The following is a 21,568-nucleotide window of genomic DNA, read 5'->3' as shown; positions in this document are numbered from 1 at the left end:
GCATTTGGGATAATATCCACTCATCAATGAATGCATACAATGTGTGTTTGCATATGAATTTCATAAAGTCATTGCTTTTGATAGCTGAGTAGTATTCCATTGTGTAGATGTACCACATTCTCTGTATCCATTCCTCTGTTGAAGGGCATCTGGGTTCTTTCCAGCTTCTGGCTATTATAAATAAGGCTGCTATGAACATAGTGGAGCATTTGTCTTTGTTATTTGCTGCAGCATCTTTTGGGTAAATGCCCAAGAGAGGTATAGCTGGGTCCTCAGGTAGTGCAATGTCCAACTTTCTTAGGAACCTCCAGACTGATTTCCAGAATGGTTGTACCAGTTTGCAATCCCACCAACAATGAAGGAGTGTTCCTCTTTATCTACATCCTCGCCAGCATATGCTGTCACCTGAGTTTTTGATCTTAGGCACTCTGGTGTGAAGTGGAATCTCAGGGTTGTCTTGATTTACATTTTCCTTATGGCTAAAGATGCTGAACATTTCTTTAGGTGCTTCTCAGCCATTCGGCATTCCTCAGCTGTGAATTCTTTGTTTAGCTGTGAACCCCATTTGTTAACAGGGTTATTTGTCTCCCTGCAGTCCAACTTTGTGAATTCTTTGTATATTTTGGATATAAGGCCTCTATCAGTTGTAGGATTGGTAAAGATCTTTTCCCAATCAATCTGTTGGTTGCTGTTTGGTCCTAACAACAGTGTCCTTTGCCTTACAGAAGCTTTGTAGTTTTATGAGCTCCCATTTGTTGATTCTTGATCTTAGCGCATAAGCCATTGGTGTTTTGTTCAGAAACTTTTCTCCAGTGCCCATATGTTCGAGATTCTTCCCCACTTTTTCATCTATTAGTTTGAGTGTATCTGGTTTGATGTGGATGTCCTTGATCCACTTGGACTTAAGCTTTGTACAGGGTGATAAGCATGGATCGATCTGCATTCTTCTACATGTTGACCTCCAGTTGAACCAGAACCATTTGCTGAAAATGCTATCTTTTTTCCATTGGATGGTTTTGGCTCCTTTGTCAAAAATCAAGTGCCCATAGGTGTGTGGGTTCATTTCTGGGTCTTCAATTCTATTCCATTGGTCTATCTGTCTGTCTCTGTACCACTACCATACAGTTTTTGTCACTATTGCTCTGTAATACTGCTTGAGTTCAGGGATAGTGATTCCCCCTGAAGTCCTTTTATTGTGGAGGATAGTTTTAGCTATCCTGGGTTTTTTGTTATTCCAGATGAATTTGCAAATTGTTCTGTCTACCTCTATGAAGAATTGGATTGGAATTTCAATGGGGATTGCATTGAATCTGTAGATCGCTTTTGGTAAAATGGCCATTTTTACTATATTAATCCTGCCAATCCATGAGCATGGGAGATCTTTCCATCTTCTGAGGTCTTCTTCAATTTCTTTCTTCAGTGTCTTGAAGTTCTTATTGTACAAATCTTTTACTTGCTTGGTTAAAGTCACACTGAGGTATTTTATATTATTTGGACTATTATGAAGGGTGTCGTTTCCCTAATTTCTTTCTCAGTTTGTTTCTCTTTTGTGTAGAGGAAGGCTACTGATTTCTTTGAGTTAATTTTATACCCAGCCACATTGCTGAAGGTGTTTACCAGGTTTAGAAATTCTCTGGTGGAACTTTTGGGATCACTTGAACATAGTATCAAATCATCTGCAAATAGTAATATTTTGACTTCTTCCTTTCCAATCTGTATCCTTTGATCTCCTTTTGTTGTCTGATTGCTCTGGCTAGAACTTCAAGAACTATATTGAATAAGTAGGGAGAGTGGGTAGCCTTGTCTAGTCCCTGATTTTAGTGGGATTGCTTCAAGTTTCTCTCCATTTAGTTTAATGTTAGCTACTGGTTTGCTCTATATGACTTTTATTATGTTTAGGTATGGGCCTTGAATTCCTGTTCTTTCCAGGACTTTTATCATGAAGGGGTGTTGAATTTTGTCAAATGCTTTCTCAGCATCTAATGAAATGATCATGTGGTTCTTACCTTTCAGTTTGTTTATATAGTGGATTATACTTATGGTTTTCTGCATATTAAAATATTCCTGCATACCTGAGATGAAGCCTATTGATCATGATGGATGATTGTTTTGATATGCTCTTGGATTTGGTTTGCAAAAATTTTATTGAGTATTTTTGCATGGATATTCATAAGGGATATTGGTCTGAAGTTCTCCTTCTTTATTGGGTCTGTGTGTGATTTAGGTATAAGAGCAATTGTGGCTTTGTAGAAGGGATTTGGTAGTGCTCTGTCTGTTTCAATTTTCTGGAATAGTTCTGAAAGTCTTGGTATGAGGTCTTCTGTGAAGGTCTGATAGAATTCTGCACTGAACCCATCTGGACCTGGGCTCTTTTTGGTTGGGAGACCTTTAATGACTGCTTCTATTTCTTTAGGAATTATGGGGTTGTTTAAATGGTTTATCTGTTCCTAATTTAACTTCATTACCTGGTATCTGTCTAGGAAATTGCCCATTTCCTCCAGATTTTCAAGTTTTGTTGAATATAGGCTTTTGTAGTAGGATCCGAAGATTTTTTGAATTTCCTCTGATTCTGTTGTTATGTCTCCCTTTTCATTTTTCATTTTGTTAATTTGGACACAGTCCGTTTCCTCTGGTTAGTCTGGCTAAGGGTTTATCTATCCTCTTGGTTTTCTCAAAAAACCAGCTTTTGGTTCTGTTGATTCTTTGTATAGTCCTCTTTGTTTCTACTTGGTTGATTTCTGCTCTGAGTTTGATTATTTCCTGCCTTCTACTCCTCCTGGGTGTATTTGCTTCTTTTTGTTCTAGAGCTTTTAGGTGTGCTGTCAAGCTGCTGATATATGTTCTCTCCTGTTTCTTTCTGCAGGCACTCAGAGCTATGAGTTTTCCTCTTAGCACAGCTTTCATTGTGTCCCATAAGTTTGGGTATGTTATACCTTCATTTTCATTAAATTCTAAGAAGTCTTTAATTTCTTTCTTTATTTCTTCCTTGACCAGGTTATCGTTGAATAGCGTATTGTTCAACTTCCATGTGTTTGTGGGCATGCTTCCTTTATTGTTATTGAAGACCAGCTTTAGCCCATGGTGGTCTGATAGGACGCATGGGATTATTTCTATCTTTCTGTATCTGTTGAGGCCTGTTTTATGACCAATTATATGGTCAATTTTGGAGAAAGTACCATGAGGAGCTGAGAAGAAGGTATATCCTTTTGCTTTAGGATAGAATGTTCTATAAATATCTGTTAAGTCCATTTGGCTCATGACTTCTCTTAGTCTGTCTATGTCTCTGTTTAATTTCTGTATCCATGATCTGTCCATTGATGAGAGTGGGGTGTTGAAATCTCCTACTATTATTTTATGGGGTGCATTGTGTGCTTTGAGCTTTAGTAAGGTTTCTTTTATGTATGTAGGTGTCCTTTTATGTGGAGCATAGATATTTAGGATTGAGAGTTCATCTTGGTGGATTTTTCCTTTGATGAATATGAAGTGTCCTGCCTTATCTTTTCTGATGACTTTTGGTTGAAAATCAATTTTATTCGATATTAGAAGGGCTACTCCAGCTTGCTTCTTCAGACAATTTTCTTGGAAAGTTGTTTTCCAGCCTTTTACTCTGAGGTAGTGTCTGTCTTTGTGTCTGAGGTGTGGTTCTTGTAGGCAGCAAAATGCTAGGTCCTCATTGCATTTCCAGTTTGTCAATCTGTGTCTTTTTATTGGGGAATTGAGTCCATTGATGTTGGGAGATATTAAGGAATAGTGGTTGTTGCTTCCTGTTATATTCATATTTGGATGTGAGATTATGTTTGTGTGCTTTTCTTCTCTTTGTTTTGTTGCAAAATGATTAATTTCTTGCTTTTTCTAGGGTGTAGCTTGCCTCCTTGTGTTGGGCTTTACCATTTATTATCCTTTGTAGTGCTGGATTTGTAGAAAGATATTGTGTAAATTTGGTTTTGTCATGGAATATCTTGGTTTCTCCATCTATGTTAATTGAGAGTTTTGCTGCATATAGTAACCTGAGCTGGTATTTGTGTTCTCTTAGGGTCTGTATGACATCTGTCCAGGATCTTCTGGCTTTCATAGTCTTCGGTGAGAAGTCTGGTGTAATTCTGATAGGTCTGCCTTTTTATGTTACTTGACCTTTTTCCCTTACTGCTTGTAATATTTTTTCTTTGTTTTGTGCATTTGCTGTTTTGACTATTATGTGATGGGAGGAGTTTCTTTTCTGGTCCAATCTATTTGGAGTTCTGTAGGCTTCTTGTATGTTTATGGGCATCTCTTCCTTTAGGTTAGGGAAGTTTTCTTCTATGATTTTGTTGAAGATATTTACTGGCCCTTTAAGTTGGGAGTCTTCACTCTCTTCTATACCTATTATCCTTAGGTTTGATCTTCTCATTTCGTCCTGGATTTCCTGTATGTTTTGGGTCAGTAGCTTTTTCCGTTTTCCATTTTCTTTGACAGTTGTGTCGATGATTTCTATGGAATCTTCTGCTCCTGAGATTCTCTCTTCTATCTCTTGTGTTCTGTTTGTGATGCTTGTATCTGTGACTCCTTGTCTCTTCCTTTGGTTTTCTAAATCCAGGGTTGTCTCCCTTTGTGCTTTATTGCTTCTATTTCCATTTTTAATACCTTCACCTGTTTGATTGTGCTTTCCTGTAATTCTTTCAGTTATTTTTGTGTTTCTTCTCTATAGGCTTCTATTTGTATATTTGTGTTTTCCTGTCTTTCTCTAAGGGAGTTCTTTATGTCTTTCTTGAAGTCCTCCAGCATCATGATCAAATGTGATTTTAAATCTAGATCTTGCTTTTCTGTTGTGTTTGGATATTCAGTGTTTGCTTTGGTGGGAGAATTGGGCTCTGATAATGCCATGTAGTCTGGGTTTCTGTTGCTTGGGTTCCTGTGCTTGCGTCTTGCCATCAGGGTGTCTCTGCTGTTACCTTGTTCTGCTATTTCTGACAGTGGCTAGACTGTCTTATAGGCCTGTGTGTCAGGAATGTTGTAGACCTGTTTTCCTGTTTTCTTTCAGCCAGTTATGTGAACAGAGTGTTCTGCTTTCAAGCGTGTAGTCGTTCCTGCCTACTGGTCTTCAGCTGTTCTTGTGGGCCTGTGTCCTGAGTCCACCAGACAACTCACTTGAAGCAGAAAAGTTGGTCTTACCTCTGTTCTCAGGCCTGAAATCACTCCTCAGGTCTTGGTTTCAGTTCTCCCTGATGGCAGCAACCAGAAGGGCCCGCCCTACCTTCTTTCAGGTCCCTGTGCACAGGGGTCCCAGATGGCACTAGGTGTTTTCCTCTAGAGTCATAAATGTGGGCAAAGAGTAGTCTCCTCTGGCTTCCCAGGCATGTCTGCTCCTCTGAAGGTCTAGCTCTCCCTCCCACGGGATTTGGGTGCAGGGAGCTATTTGACCAGGTTCCTTTAGATTCTGGTGCAGTCTGGACCCCACAGCTCCTGCAGCTAAAGTGGCCCCTCTAAAACTCATCTTAAGCCACAAATATTCACATGTTTATAAAATACACACAAGAACAAGATTTCCTCTCCAATCATCAAGGATCAGCTTATACAATTTGGGGTCCATGTTGAACTGCTATACCCTCATGAATTCAACAATGAATCCTTCCATGCTTCACGATGGGTGGCTATACAGTGGATGAGTCATTTATGTCACCCAGATGCTGTGGCTTGGAAGTCATAGCCCATGACCCAGCCAAGGGAACAGGAGCTTTATTCCAGCAACAAAAACATTAAAATGGTCACTCACAGCCAATGCCTTGCCTCCACCTTACCCCAACATGTCTCACTCGTGTTTCCACGAGCTGCATTTTAGGAACTTTAGCACACTGAACCTATACTAAATACAGCACTGTAATAACACCTGAACCTCTGTGGACCTACTATTTCTGGTTTGCCCTTTTACACAGTTCTCCTTGCTGGCCTCTTTTCTGCTCAGCTCCTGCTTCACAAACCTGTTACTTTGGCAGTTTTTAGTGTAATGACTTAATCTATAAGAAGCAACATGTAAAATCAATATTTGGCATACCAATCTTCAAAAGGCCTGGTGAATCTCTGCCTCACAACCTGTATTCTTTTTTTTTCCCCAATCATCAACATATCAAATTCCGAGTAGCTACCTCAAGTGCGTGACTTTACCTTTATTACTATATATTTCATTCAGATTTTCACTTGAATTCTTTGTCCAAAAGAAAACTATACAGAAGCCCCTGATGCTTTTAAAGTATGAAATAAGTTTATAAAAGAATATTTAGGTTGAAATTCTGTTGTATGAATATGTGTGTGTGTGTGTGTGTGTGTGTGTGTGTGTGTGTATCTTCAGCTGGAATCCAGTTTGAGATGATGCTAAAGGCTGAGATTACAATATGCACTACGTCACCAAGATCCAATAAAGTTTTATTGTTCTACCCTAGTGAAACAAAGCTGATACAGCTATAGCACAAAATTTAGTAAGCAAAAGAAAGAAGATAAGCAGGAAAATATGGTGATGGGGAATGTTTAGTGTAAGAGAGGAAGATTATACTATAAATTTGTAGAAAACATATTCACATAGAGACAAGATCGCCAGCTCACTGAACTATTAAATGGTAGATACAGAGAAGGGGTGCTGAGACCAAAGAGGGTAGAAATCAAAATCCCAAAAAGAATACCATGTGTAACCATTGGCTGGATTAAGCAATTACACTTATGAGTGTGACAGGGAGAGTTTTCAGAGAAGGGTGATGTACAAGTGGAGAAGATCTTCATAAACATGGACAGAACCATCCTATAGTCAGGGCCCAGACAGACATACAATTATGAAAAGAGATAGCTCTCACTCAGTCAGTGTGCATATTTGTGCTCCTGGAACCAATGAATATTAAAAGCCAGTTTCACACCCTTTCATATTGATGGACACAACCAGTTTCTCCAAGGGATCAGCCTCTGAACTGAAACTGGGGCTGCATCACGGGCTTCTCTCTCATTCTGAAGCTTCCATTTTCTTGACCTGTACAGCTACCAATTCTCCTGGTTCTCCATCTCAAATAAAATAATGAGGAGTTATTCAATCTAAGTACAATGAGTTCCCCTCACAGCTATGTATTCTGTGGTTGCTGGAAAATCTAATACAGACTCTAAAATGAGTATGAGGCAGTAAATACAAAATGAATGATCATTGATCACTGTTCATGTCCCTGAATTTGCCATCCAGAGTAGATACAAATTGCCAAAGTTGACCAATCCCTACAATGGAGCCATACTTATTTGCATCCCAGTAACTCTTCCTGGCAATTTCCAACATTCACACCACAGCACATGTTGCTTCAAGGTTGGCACAGCTTGTGCATATTAACAATAGGAAAAGCAACCAATTCCCGGACACTCCTCCTACAGAATGCATGAGCATTTGATGACATCATACATAAATAGTCCATGTCTTCATTGTACTATTACCTATTTTACTCCAATTAGCCTATATCTCTCGAAAGATCATGAGCAAGATACTTCATCTCTTTAACTTAGCAATATCTGTGAAATGATAGCACAAGTGATTTTGTTATGATCAAGAATGTCAATTAAATGTGAATTTGTGCAAAACCTTTTTGAATTGCTAGTATTAGATATATACACTCCTGTGTGTAACTAAGAAAAAAAACCTGGAGGACCAGGGAAGTTCTTAGTCTCTTTTTATGACTATCTGCATAAGCTCACATATAGTCCCCCATTTAACCAAGTGCCAGACTTGGAAGAAGGAAGAAGAACTTCTCAATTGATGGTTCTTCATGGTTATTAACTCAACAATATCTGGAATCAATTTAAAACCCCCAGATGCAGAGCACACCTATGAGGGGACGTTTTTTGCTTCATTTGAACTGGGAAGATCTACTTCTAGTCTTAGAGGTAGGAAGATACACTATTAATCCTGATCTTTTGAACTGAGAAAGCCCCTTCTAATCTGGACCATGCCTTCACCTGGAAGCCTATATAAGAATATGGAAGAAGAAACCTTTTGCTCTTTGCCTGCTTGTTCTCATCTTGCTAGCAAGTCCATTCATTCACTGGCATTAGAGCCTACTTCTTGAAGATTCCAGTTTATTCTGAAAACCAGGCAAGACATCCAGCCTTAAGCACTGAAGAGCTCCTGGATTCTTGGACTTTCCATTCATAACCAACAATTGTTGGATTAGCTGGACCACAGCCTGTAAGCCATCCTAATAAATCATATATGTTGATAAGGTATAGATAGATAGATAGATAGATAGATAGATAGATAGATAGATAGGAGAGATTCATTCTGTAATCATGTTATTTGTTTCAAGTAAGCTGTTTCAATTAAAAATAGATGGGGAGAGCATTAATAGGAAAATTAATCTTTTGCTAGGAGCAGTGCATATGCCATTAATTCCAGCACTTTAGAAGCAGAAACATCTAGATTTTCTTACATTTGAGACTAGCCTGATGTATGTAGCAAGTTCCAGGCTAGCCATGGCTATATGTAATTTAAAAAAGAAGAATTGCATATGCCCCTCACCCAAGGAAAATTATTCATTTATATTCCCTTCAATAGCTTTTCCTAAGGCTCAAGGTTGCTAAAGCCTGACATCACTTAGAATTTAAAATTACTTGCTGACACTGTGTAAGTTTTCCAGTGGTGAGGATCCAGGCACTAAGAAGAGTAAGGAACAATGGGCTGGGACCTTTGAGAAGCTGGGTTTGTGGAGTAGGATTGCAGATCAGGAAACTCATTAGAAAGGTAGGCGTTCATCCAGGTGCGATGACTGAACATGCCTGAAAGCCTCTCACTCAGGAAACTGAGGCAAGAAGACAGGGGTGTGAGCTCAAACTTAGCTTGAATGGGAAGGATAAGAAAGTGGAATAGAGGGAAGGTATAGGTAAGGTAGGAAGAAATGGGGACCCCACCTTCCATCCAGGGTCTTTGGCCTCATGATCTGCTTGAACTCAAATGAATTCCCGTGCTTTGGATGTACACAGTATTTCAAAGTCACTGTGAGCTGAGTCTTTGTCTAAGGCACACCAGGCTCACAGCTACCCTCCCCACAGACTGAAACACCAGAAAAGAGGAGCATGCCACACATCGTATGCAATTTCCAAAGTATGTGTAAGTAAAACTTAAAATCAGTGCACTCGGAGAGATCTGTCCTGGTAGCTACAACAAAGAAACACCCTAAACCTTTCCTGAGAGGAATAAGAGAGATGCTTACCATTCCATTACAGCACCCATCCTTAATCCTCAGATACATCTGAGCAGTTTTCACACTTTCAAACATGCAGATCCCAGACCTGATTCTGTGCACTCTCCAGTAGGATTGTTCTGACTGGCTCCCTGCTCCGGTGCAGGTCCCATTGGGCTGTAGACATAGGGCCTGACACAAGCTTGTAGCGAGTATAACCACAGCACTGTTGAGGAATACACCCTTTGGAGAAAGAAACAGAAAAGCAGTAAATACAGGGCTTTCATCCTGCTAGGAGGAGATGGCTCTGGGGAGGGTGCAGTGACCAGGATCTTACTAGAGACTGGAAATAAACAAAAGAAAGAAAGAGCATAACTGCAGCAATCGCAAATCAGAACTTGTAGGTGGATATCAATTAGTTATCAAGATGCTATAGACAGATGCTATGGACACTTTGAAAAGTAAGATATAAACCCAAACAATTTTCTTATGAAAATTTAATACTGTAAGCAAATCATTTTCATATTCATATAAAACAAAATGTAAAAAATGCATACTGGTTACCTGAATTACAGGAAGCATTGTGTGGATATTAGTTAAATGGATGGACATAAGAAATCATGAAAGCCCAGACCCCGTGAGAGAGAGAGACCTCACCGCCTGGTCAGGTGGGCACTCCTGAGGCTGCAGAGCGGAAGAGACCACCAACACTGCCCACCCCTGCCCACATCCCTGGCCCAAGAGGAAACTGTATAAGGCCTCTGGGCTCCCGTGGGGGAGGGCCCAGGAGTGACAGGACCCCTGCCTGAGACACCGCCTGAACCTGAAGGAAACAGACCGGATAAACAGTTCTCTGCAACCAAATCCCGTGGGAGGGAGAGCTAAACCTTCAGAGAGGCAGACAAGCCTGGGAAACCAGAAGAGACATCTCTCTGCACATACATCTCGGACGCCAGAGGAAAACACCAAAGGCCATCTGGAACCCTGGTGCACTGAAGCTCCCGGAAGGGGTGGCACAAATCTTCCTGGTTGCTGCCACCACAGAGAGCCCGAGGGCAGCACCCCATGAGCGAACTTGAGCCTCAGGACCACAGGTAAGACCAAATTTTCTGCTGCAAGTGACCTGCCTGGTGAACTCAAGACACAGGCCCACAGGAACAGGTGAAGACCTGTAGAGAGGAAAAACTACACGCCCGAAAGCAGAACACTCTGTCCCCATAACTGACTGAAAGAGAGGAAAACAGGTCTACAGCACTCCTGACACACAGGCTTATAGGACAGTCTAGCCACTGTCAGAAATAGCAGAACAAAGTAACACTAGAGATAATCTGATGGCGAGAGGCAAGCGCAGGAACCCAAGCAACAGAAACCAAGACTACATGGCATCATCGGAGCCCAATTCTCCCACCAAAACAAATATGGAATATCTAAACACACCAGAAAAGCAAGATCTAGTTTCAAAATCTTATTTGATCATGATGCTGGAGGACTTCAAGAAAGACGTGAAGAACTCCCTTAGAGAAACACAGGAAAACATTAATAAATAAGTAGAAGCCTGCAGAAAGGAATCGCAAAAATCGCTGAAAGAATTCCAGGAAAACATAAATAAACAAGTAGAAGCCCATAGAGAGGAGACACAAAAATCCCTGAAAGAATTCCAGGAAAACACAATCAAACAGTTGAAGGAATTAAAAATGGAAATAGAAGCAATCAAGAAAGAACACATGGAAACAACCCTGGATATAGAAAACCAAAAGAAGAGACAAGGAGCTGTAGATACAAGCTTCACCAACAGAATACAAGAGATGGAAGAGAGAATCTCAGGAGCAGAAGATTCCATAGAAATCATTGACTCAACTGTCAAAGATAATGTAAAGCAGAAAAAGCTACTGGTCCAAAACATACAGGAAATCCAGGACTCAATGAGAAGATCAAACCTAAGGATAAAAGGTATAGAAGAGAGTGAAGACTCCCAGCTCAAAGGACCAGTAAATATCTTCAACAAAATCATAGAAGAAACCTTCCCTAACCTAAAAAAAGAGATACCCATAGGCATACAAGAAGCCTACAGAACTCCAAATAGATTGGACCAGAAAAGAAACAACCTCCCGTCACATAATTGTCAAAACACCAAACGCACAAAATAAAGAAAGAATATTAAAAGCAGTAAGGGAAAAAGGTCAAGTAACATATAAAGGCAGACCTATCAGAATTACACCAGACTTTCCACCAGAGACTATGAAAGCCAGAAGATCCTGGACTGATGTCATACAGACCCTAAGAGAACACAAATGCCAGCCCAGGTTACTGTATCCTGCAAAACTCTCAATTAACATAGATGGAGAAACCAAGATATTCCATGACAAAACCAAATTTACACAATATCTTTCTACAAATCCAGCACTACAAAGGATAATAAATGGTAAAGCCCAACATAAGGAGGCAAGCTATACCCTAGAAGAAGCAAGAAACTAATCGTCTTGGCAACAAAACAAAGAGAATGAAAGCACAGAAACATAACCTCACATCCAAATATGAATATAACGGGAAGCAATAATCACTATTCCTTAATATCTCTCAACATCAAGGGCCTCAACTCCCCAATAAAGAAATAGACTAACAAACTGGATACGCAACGAGGACCCTGCATTCTGCTGCCTACAGGAAACACACCTCAGAGACAAAGACAGACACTACCTCAGAGTGAAAGGCTGGAAAACAACTTTCCAAGCAAATGGTCAGAAGAAGCAAGCTGGAGTAGCCATTCTAATATCAAATAAAATCAATTTCCAACTAAAAGTCATCAAAAAAGATAAGGAAGGACACTTCATATTCATCAAAGGAAAAATCCACCAAGATGAACTCTCAATCCTAAATATCTATGCCCCAAATACAAGGGCACCTACATACGTAAAAGAAACCTTACTAAAGCTCAAAACACACATTGCACCTCACACAATAATAGTGGGAGATTTCAACACCCCACTCTCATCAATGGACAGATCATGGAAACAGAAATTAAACAGAGATGTAGACAGACTAAGAGAAGTCATGAGCCAAATGGACTTAACGGATATTTATAGAACATTCTATCCTAAAGCAAAAGGATATACCTTCTTCTCAGCTCCTCATGGTACTTTCTCCAAAATTGACCATATAATTGGTCAAAAAACGGGCCTCAACAGGTACAGAAAGATAGAAATAATCCCATGCATGCTATCGGACGACCACGGCCTAAAACTGGTCTTCAATAACAATAAGGGAAGAATGTCCACATATACGTGGAAATTGAACAATGCTCTACTCAATCATAACCTGGTCAAGGAAGAAAGAAAGAAAGAAATTAAAAACTTTTTAGAATTTAATGAAAATGAAGGTACAACATACCCAAACTTATGGGACACAATGAAAGCTGTGCTAAGAGGAAAACTCATAGCGCTGAGTGCCTGCAGAAAGAAACAGGAAAGAGCATACGTCAGCACCTTGACAGCACACCTAAAAGCTCTAGAACAAAAAGAAGCAAATACACCCAGGAAGAGTAGAAGGCATGAAGTAATCAAACTCAGACCTGAAATCAACCAAGTAGAAACAAAAAGGACCATAGAAAGAATCAACAGAACCAAAAGTTGGTTCTTTGAGAAAATCAACAAGATAGATAAACCCTTAGCCAGACTAACAAGAGGACACAGAGGGTGTGTCCAAATTAACAAAATCAGAAATGAAAAGGGAGACATAACTACAGATTCAGAGGAAATTCCAAAAATCATCAGATCTTACTATAAAAACCTATATTCAACAAAACTTGAAAATCTTCAGGAAATGGACAATTTCCTAGACAGATACCAGGTATCAAAGTTAAATCAGGAACAGATAAACCAGTTAAACGACCCCATAACTCCTAAGGAAATAGAAGCAGTCATTAAAGGTCTCCCAACCAAAAAGAGCCCAGGTCCAGACGGGTTTAGTGCAGAATTCTATCAAACCTTCATAGAAGACCTCATACCAATATTATCCAAACTATTCCACAAAATTGAAACAGATGGAGCACTACCGAATACCTTCTACGAAGCCACAATTACTCTTATACCTAAACCACACAAAGACACAACAAAGAAAGAGAACTTCAGACCAATTTCCCTTATGAATATCGATGTAAAAATACTCAATAAAATTCTGGCAAACCGAATTCAAGAGCATATCAAAACAATCATCCACCGTGATCAAGTAGGCTTCATCCCAGGCATGCAGGGATTGTTTAATATACGGAAAACCATCAATGTGATCCATTATATAAACAAACTGAAAGAACAAAACCACATGATCATTTCATTAGATGCTGAGAAAGCATTTGACAAAATTCAACACCCCTCCATGATAAAAGTCCTGGAAAGAAGAGGAATTCAAGCCCCATACCTAAACATAGTAAAAGTCATATACAGCAAACCAGTTGCTAACATTAAACTAAATGGAGAGAAACTTGAAGCAATCCCACTAAAATCAGGGACTAGACAAGGCTGCCCACTCTCTCCCTACTTATTCAATATAGTTCTTGAAGTTCTAGCCAGAGCAATCAGACAACAAAAGGAGATCAAGGGGATACAGATCGGAAAAGAAGAGGTCAAAATATCACTATTTGCAGATGATATGATAGTATATTTAAGTGATCCCAAAAGTTCCACCAGAGAACTACTAAAGCTGATAAACAACTTCAGCAAAGTGGCTGGGTATAAAATTAACTCAAATAAATCAGTTGCCTTCCTCTATACAAAAGAGAAACAGGCCGAGAAAGAAATTAGGGAAACGTCACTCTTCATAATAGACCCAAATAATATAAAGTACCTCGGTGTGACTTTAACCAAGCAAGTAAAAGATCTGTACAATAAGAACTTCAAGACACTGAGGAAAGAAATTGAAGAAGACCTCAGAAGATGGAAAGATCTCCCATGCTCATGGATTGGCAGGATTAATATAGTAAAAATGGCCATTTTACCAAAAGCAATCTACAGATTCAATGCAATCCCCATCAAAATACCAATCCAATTCTTCAAAGAGTTAGACAGAACAATTTGCAAATTCATCTGGAATAACAAAAAACCCAGGATAGCTAAACCTATCCTCAACAATAAAAGGACTTCAGGGGGAATCACTAACCCTGAACTCAAGCAGTATTACAGAGCAATAGTAATAAAAACTGCATGGTATTGGTACAGAGACAGACAGATAGACCAATGGAATAGAATTGAAGACCCAGAAATGAACCCACACACCTACGGTCACTTGATTTTTGACAAAGGAGCCAAAACCATCCAATGGAAAAAAGATAGCATTTTCAGCAAATGGTGCTGGTTCAACTGGAGGGCAACATGTAGAAGAATGCAGATCGATCCATGCTTATCTCCCTGTACAAAGCTTAAGTCCAAGTGGATCAAGGACCTCCACATCAAAGCAGACACACTCAAACTAATAGAAGAAAAACTAGGGAAGCATCTGGAACACATGGGCACTGGAAAAAATTTCCTGAACAAAACACCAATGGCTAACGCTCTAAGATCAAGAATCGACAAATGGGATCTCATAAAACTGCAAAGCTTCTGTAAGGCAAAGGACACTGTGGTTAGGACAAAATGGCAACCACCAGATTGGGAAAAGATCTTTACCAATCCTACAACAGATAGAGGCCTTATATCCAAAATATACAAAGAACTCAAGAAGTTAGACCGCAGGGAAACAAATAACCCTATTAAAAAATGGTGTTCAGAGCTAAACAAAGAATTCACAGCTGAGGAATGCCGAATGGCTGAGAAACACCTAAAGAAATGTTCAACATCTTTAGTTATAAGGGAAATGCAAATCAAAACAACCCTGAGATTTCACCTCACACCAGTGAGAATGGCTAAGATCAAAAGCTCAGGTGAGAGCAGATGCTGGCGAGGATGCAGAGAAAGAGGAACACTCCTCCATTGTTGGTGGGATTGCAGACTGTTACAACCATTCTGGAAATCAGTCTGGAGGTTCCTCAGAAAATTGGACATTGAACTGCCTGAGGATCCAGCTATACCTCTCTTGGGCATATACCCAAAAGATGCCCCAACATATAAAAAAGACACGTGCTCCACTATGTTCATCGCAGCCTTATTTATAATAGCCAGAAGCTGGAAAGAACCCAGATGCCCTTCAATAGAGGAATGGATACAGAACATGTGGTACATCTACACAATGGAATATTACTCAGCTATCAAAAACAATGACTTTATGAAATTCGTAGGCAAATGGTCAGAACTGGAAAATATCATCCTGAGTGAGGTAACCCAATAACAGAAAAACACACATGGTATGCACTCATTGATAAGTGGCTATTAGCCCAAATGTTTGAATTACCCTCGATGCCTAGAAGAAATGAAACTCAAGACGGATGATAAAAATGTCAATGCTTCACTTTTCTTTAAAAGGGGAACAAGAATACCCTTGGCAGGGAATAGAGAGGCAAAGATTAAAACAGACACAGAAGGAACACCCATTCAGAGCCTGCCCCACATGTGGCCCATGCATATACAGCCATCCAATTAGACAAGATGGATGAAGCAAAGAAGTGCAGGCCGACAGGAGCCGGATGTAGATCTCTCCCGAGAGACACAGCCAGAATACAGCAAATACAGAGGCGTATGACAGCAGCAAACCACTGAATTGAAAATAAGACCCCCGTTGAAGGAATCAGAGAAAGAACTGGAAGAGCTTGAAGGGGCTCGAGACCCCATATGTACAACAATGCCAAGCAACCAGAGCTTCCAGGGACTAAGCCACTACCTAAAGACTATACATGGACTGACCCTGGACTCTGACCTCATAGGTAGTAATGAATATCCTAGTAAGAGCACCAGTGGAAGGCGAAGCCCTGGGTCCTGCTAAGACTGAACCCCCAGTGAACTAGACTGTGGGGGGGAGGGCGGCAATGGGGGGAGGGTTGGGAGGGGAACACCCATAAGGAAGGGGAGGGGGGAGGGGAAGTTTGCCCGGAAACCGGGAAAGGGAATAACACTCGAAATGTATATAAGAAATACTCAAGTTAATAAAAAAAAGAAAGAAAGAAATCGTGAAAAAAAGATAGCAAATTCAATTAAAGTTTACCTAAATAATCCTATGTAATCCTACCTCAGAAGAAGCCCTGGGGCTGGAGATATGGCTCAGTGGTTAAGAGCACTGACTGCTCTTCCAGAGGTCCTGAATTCAATTCCCAGCACCCACATGGTGGCTCACAACCATCTGTAATGGGATCCAATGCCCTTTTCTGGTGAGTCTGAAGACAGCAACAGTGTACTCATATATTTGAATAAATAAATCTTTAAAAAAAGAAGAGGAGGGGTTGGGGATTTAGCTCAGTGGTAGAGCACTTGCCTAGCAAGCACAAGACCCTGGGTTCGGTCCCCAGCTCCAAAATAAAAGAAAAAAGGAAAATAGAAGAAGAAGCTCCTGAAATTTTGTTCAGGGAATATACTAACAATACAGAGATTTGACTAAGATCAGCCATGTGTGTTTTCTAAAGTGTGGAATCTTAAAAATCACAAGATATCACCATGGGGAACAAAATGAAGTAATCCCACTAGTAACTGAAAAATATGTATGCTTTCCTCCAGGAAACGATCAAGTAAATTACTATTTAGGGGACAAACACACACAACTGAAGATAATGCTGAAAGGAACCTGGTAGTAAAAAATTTAACATTACCGAGGCCTTTGCCTCTGTTTCTGACCTGTGACCTCTAAGCCTTGGAGCATCATGCTTGACTTTGTATGGAGGCCTTGTGCCAGCCAGAACGTGGCAGTATGAATCAAAGTAGGGATTTTTGTGTCACACCTTGTCAGTTAATCTACTGAGAGCCTGGGGACTAAGACCAGCGATGTGGACTCCATCAGTTATGGAATCTAAACACTAATGCTCAGGTAAGGGTTCCTGGTCCACAAAGCTATTGATGTATCTCCTGGAGCTCTGCTAGCCAGCCCTGAGAAATCACCTCTACCTGACTCCATAGGGAAAAGACAGGGCAAGTTCTGCATTTATTGTTTTCCGGGGCACTGCTCTGTATTTCTCCCACCTCTCAGATTCTATCTATATCTTTTCTCAGTGATACTCTGAAACTGGTTGCTTCCGTGAGTATTGAGTCCTTCTAGTGAATTACCAAGCCTGGATAGTGAGTCCGGGGCATCCGAACTGCATTAATGGTAGAACTGAATAGGTGGTGTATACTGAGCTTTCACAGGACCAAAAACTAATGCATTTCCGGAAGGGGAAAAAAAGCCTCATTGCTGCTTAAAAAAAAAATGTGACTCCAGAAACCCACACACCTATGGTCACTTGATTTTTGACAAAGGAGCCAAAACCATCCATTGGAAAAAAAGATAGCATTTTCAACAAATGGTGCTGATTCAACTGGAGGTCAGCATGTAGAAGAATGCAGATCGATCCGTTCTTATCACCCTGTACAAAGCTTAAGTCCAAGTGGATCAAGGACCTCCACATCAAACCAGATACACTCAAACTAATAGAAGAAAAAGTGGGGAAGCATCTCGAACACATGGAGAAAATTTCCTGAACAAAACACCAATGGCTTATGCTCTAAGATCAAGAATCGACAAATGGGATCTCATAAAACTGCAAAGCTTCTGTAAGGCAAAGGACACTGTGGTTAGGACAAAACGGCAACCAACAGATTGGGAAAAAAATCTTTACCAATCCTACAACTGATAGAGGGCTTATATCCAAAATATACAAAGAACTCACAAAGTTAGACTGCAGGGAGACAAATAACCCTATAAAATAACGGGGTTCAGAACTAAACAAAGAATTCACAGCTGAGGAATGCTGAATGGCTGAGAAACACCTAGAGAAATGTTCAACATCTTTAGTCATAAGGGAAATGTAGATCAAAACAACCCTGAGATTTCACCTCACACCAGTCAGAATGGCTAAGATCAAAAACTCTGGTGACAGCAGATCCTGGCGAGGATGTGGAGAAAGAGGAACACTCCTCCATTGTTGGTAGGACTGCAGACTGGTACAACCATTCTGGAAATCAGTCTGGAGGTTCCTAAGAAAATTGGACATTGCACTACCTGAAGACCCAGCTATACCTCTCTTGGGCATATACCCAAAAGATGCTCCAACATATAACAAAGACACATGCTCCACTATGTTCATAACAGCCTTATTTATAACAGCCAGAAGCTGGAGAGAACCCAGATACCTTTCAACAGAGGAATGAATACAGAAAATGTGGATCATCTACACAATGGAATACTACTCAGCTATCAAAAACAATGACTTTATGAAATTCATAGGCAAATGGATGGAACTGTAAAGTATCATCCTGAGTGAGGTAACCCAATCATAGAAAAACACACATGGTATGCACTCACTGATAAGTGGATATCTTCCCAAATGCTCGAATTACCCTAGATGCACAGAACACATGAAACTCAAGAACGATGACCAAAATGCAGATGCTTCACTCCTTCTTTAAAAGGGTAACAAGAATATCCTTGGGAGGGAATAGGGAGGCAAAGCTTAGAAAAGAAGCTGAAGGAACGCCCATTAAGAGCCTGCCCCACATGTGGCCCCTACATATACAGCCACCAAACTAGATAAGATGGACGAAGCAAAGAAGTGCAGGCTGAAAGGAACCCGAAGTAGATCTCTCCTGAGAGACACAGCCAGAATATGGCAAATACATAGGCAAATGCCAGCAGCAAACCACTGAACTGAGAACGGGACCCCCGTTGAAGGACTGAAATAGAAATAGAAATCAGAGAAAGGACTGAAAGAGCTTGAAGGGGCTTGAAACCCCATATGAACAACAATGCCAACCAACCAGAGCTTCCAGGGATTAAGCCACTACCCAAAGACTATATATGGACTGACCCTGGGCTCCAACTGCATAGGTAGCAATGAATAGCCTAGTAAGGGCACCAGTGGAAGGGGAAGCCCTTGGTCCTGCCAAGGCTGGACTCCCAGTGAACGGGATTCTTGGGGGAAGGGTGGTAATGTGGAGAGGATGGGGAGGGAAACACCCCTATAGAAGGGGAGGGGGAAGTTTTGGGGGATGTTGGCCTGGAAGCCGGGAAAGGAAATATCTTTTGCAATGTAAATAAGAAATACCCAATTTAATAAAGATGGAAAAAAAAGTTAAAAAATAATAAAGTCTGTAAACGAATGATAATGCCATCAATGCCCCCTAGTGGAAAGAGATTTGATTACTGCAGTATGAGTTTATACTCTAAAACTTTCAATAAGGCAGAGGGTGAGACTTGATCACTAAACCCTGATTATTTTCGTCGACTTTACCTTAACAAATACCGAGAATTCTTTTGAAAGCTCTGCATAGCCTGCAGAGGACTCATCAGCTACTTTGCCCTGCCGATCAACGGTTAGGGTGTGCCCAGGAAGCAGTACCGACTCAAGAAGTGCACAATGGTTGGGCTGATGAAGCACCCTCAGCTCAGAGCAGGCTCCTCCACCAGCCTAAAAGAGAATGGGAGAAACCGACCCTGAATTAGCAGAAAAAATAATTGAGTTTAAAATCTTTTGACATACATGTATATGCTATATAACCATTGAACTATGCATATTGTTCACTGTGATTTTTATTACCCAGCGTTATTGGCAGTGACTTGTTCCAAGGACATTCTCAGAAGCAAGGACCCATGAAAGACTCTTACAGACAAATCGCACTTGTGTCAGGATGAATTCGTGAGACCAAATGTGCATTTCAATCTTGCTTATTCTCCATTTAATGATTTGTGTCCTCCTATTTTAGGACTGCTTGGAATTGAGCAGTGAAATTAACAATGATTTTTGTCTCATTCCTCTCTTTTGCTTTTAAACTATAAAACAACTTCAGGAAACATTCCTGCCCCTGAGCATGTTTGAGAACCTATTCTACATTTACTGTGCGCCCCAGTGGGGAAGCAGGACTCACTGATAACTCCTGAGTGTTCGATCCTAAGACTCTAGGTATCCCAAACTTGAGAAGCTTCATCTAGCCAAGTCTGATACTCAGGGCTATGATCTTTCAGAAACAATTCAAAGCTGAACAGTGGGTGGTGCACGCCTTTAATCCAGGTACTCAGGAGACAGAAACAGGAGGATCTCTTGAGTTCAACGCTAGCCTGGTCTGTAAAACAAGCTGCAGAACTACACAGAGAAATTTTGTCTTAGGAAGAAAAGGGAAGAAAAAAGAGAACATTTTTAAGTTCCATGAGAACACCACAGTGGGCAGAATGGCTCGGACTATAAAGTTGGAGGCTCATGTCAGATGAGACCTGGTGAAACAGATAAACTCTGATATAAGTGACAGAATCCCTGACTGGTCAACTCTATCCTGCTGAATAAAAATTTACAATTGAAAAACTGAGGGCCCTCTATTTCCTGTCAAGTAGTATCACATGAATTCACTCAGTAGGTAGATTAATGTCTTAGACTCCACAATGCAGAGTAGGGCTTAACACACTGCAAATCAGTTATCCTGTGTGACTTCGTTTTTAAACAAAATGTGATGCTTGCCTTTAAAAATAGGACATACATCTAAAGACAGTTTTCAAACCTAGACTGAACAACGCAAAACAGAATTGAGCAAATTTGATTTCCCCCTAAGAGTATAATCCCTAAACCATTAAAAAAAAGTCAGCAAATCTGAGAGCTCGCTGAGATTTTTAATGCTATCAGTCTGCTGTAATTGCTGAAGCTTAAGGCTTATTTATGCCTGAAATTTTCAAAAGTTGAATAATAATTTCAGTCCTCTAAACCCAATATAGAAATAAAAATAACAAGTCAAGGAAATATGTATTTGATTATCTTATGAAATTAACTTATGTAAGATATATCATATACAGTGCATAATAAAGAGAAAATGTACTACAAACGGGCATGGTAGAGCATACCTGTAATCCCCCCAAGAAAGAAAGGCTGAAAAAACAAATGTTGAAGACCAGCCTGGGTTCCATAAGTGTGATCTATATCTCAAAAAAATCACTGCTACTCACCATTCCAGTGACAAAGCCATTGTCAAGGGTAAGAGAGAGATGCCTCATCTCATGGCTTTGGAAAACACATATATTTCCTTTGTTGAAAATCACATCGAAAAGACCTAGAAAATATTCTTAATTGTTTCATGAGTAGTACATTCTTTAAAAGCTCTTTTTCCTCCAATTACATACTGAAATCTAATATAAAATATTTTATATATTTTACTTTAGTGTTTGTAACTAGTAAAAAGGTAAAACATCACCCATAATGTATTAGAAAATTCATAATATATGATATATACTTTGGTTTACAGAGGTTAATACATTTGAATAAAATAACATTTAAAATAATTGGCTTATTAGCCATGATTCATTTCATT

The 21,568-nt window shown here is 40.1% G+C and overlaps 1 protein-coding gene across 8 annotated transcripts in view; it reads right to left on the bottom strand.

Moving 5' to 3' along the window:
- Positions 1 to 21,568, bottom strand: part of Rp1 (RP1, axonemal microtubule associated) — a 462,084-nt gene that overhangs the window by 283,050 nt on the left and 157,466 nt on the right. For all 8 annotated transcript variants that reach the window (XM_063288395.1, XM_063288397.1, XM_039110769.2 and 5 more), the window contains 3 exons: positions 21,207 to 21,310; positions 19,510 to 19,686; positions 9,204 to 9,416 (listed from right to left, as the gene is read on the bottom strand). In XM_063288395.1, coding sequence (XP_063144465.1) covers positions 9,204 to 9,416; positions 19,510 to 19,686; positions 21,207 to 21,310 — 494 coding nt within the window. The remainder of the gene's footprint in view (positions 1 to 9,203; positions 9,417 to 19,509; positions 19,687 to 21,206; positions 21,311 to 21,568) is intronic.

The sequence above is a fragment of the Rattus norvegicus genome, chromosome 5 (genome assembly GCF_036323735.1).
Source record: "Rattus norvegicus strain BN/NHsdMcwi chromosome 5, GRCr8, whole genome shotgun sequence".
In the NCBI taxonomy this organism is placed as follows: Eukaryota; Metazoa; Chordata; class Mammalia; order Rodentia; family Muridae; genus Rattus; species Rattus norvegicus.
The sequence above is the reverse complement of the archived record's forward strand: the minus strand, read 5'-3'. Positions and strand labels throughout refer to the sequence as shown.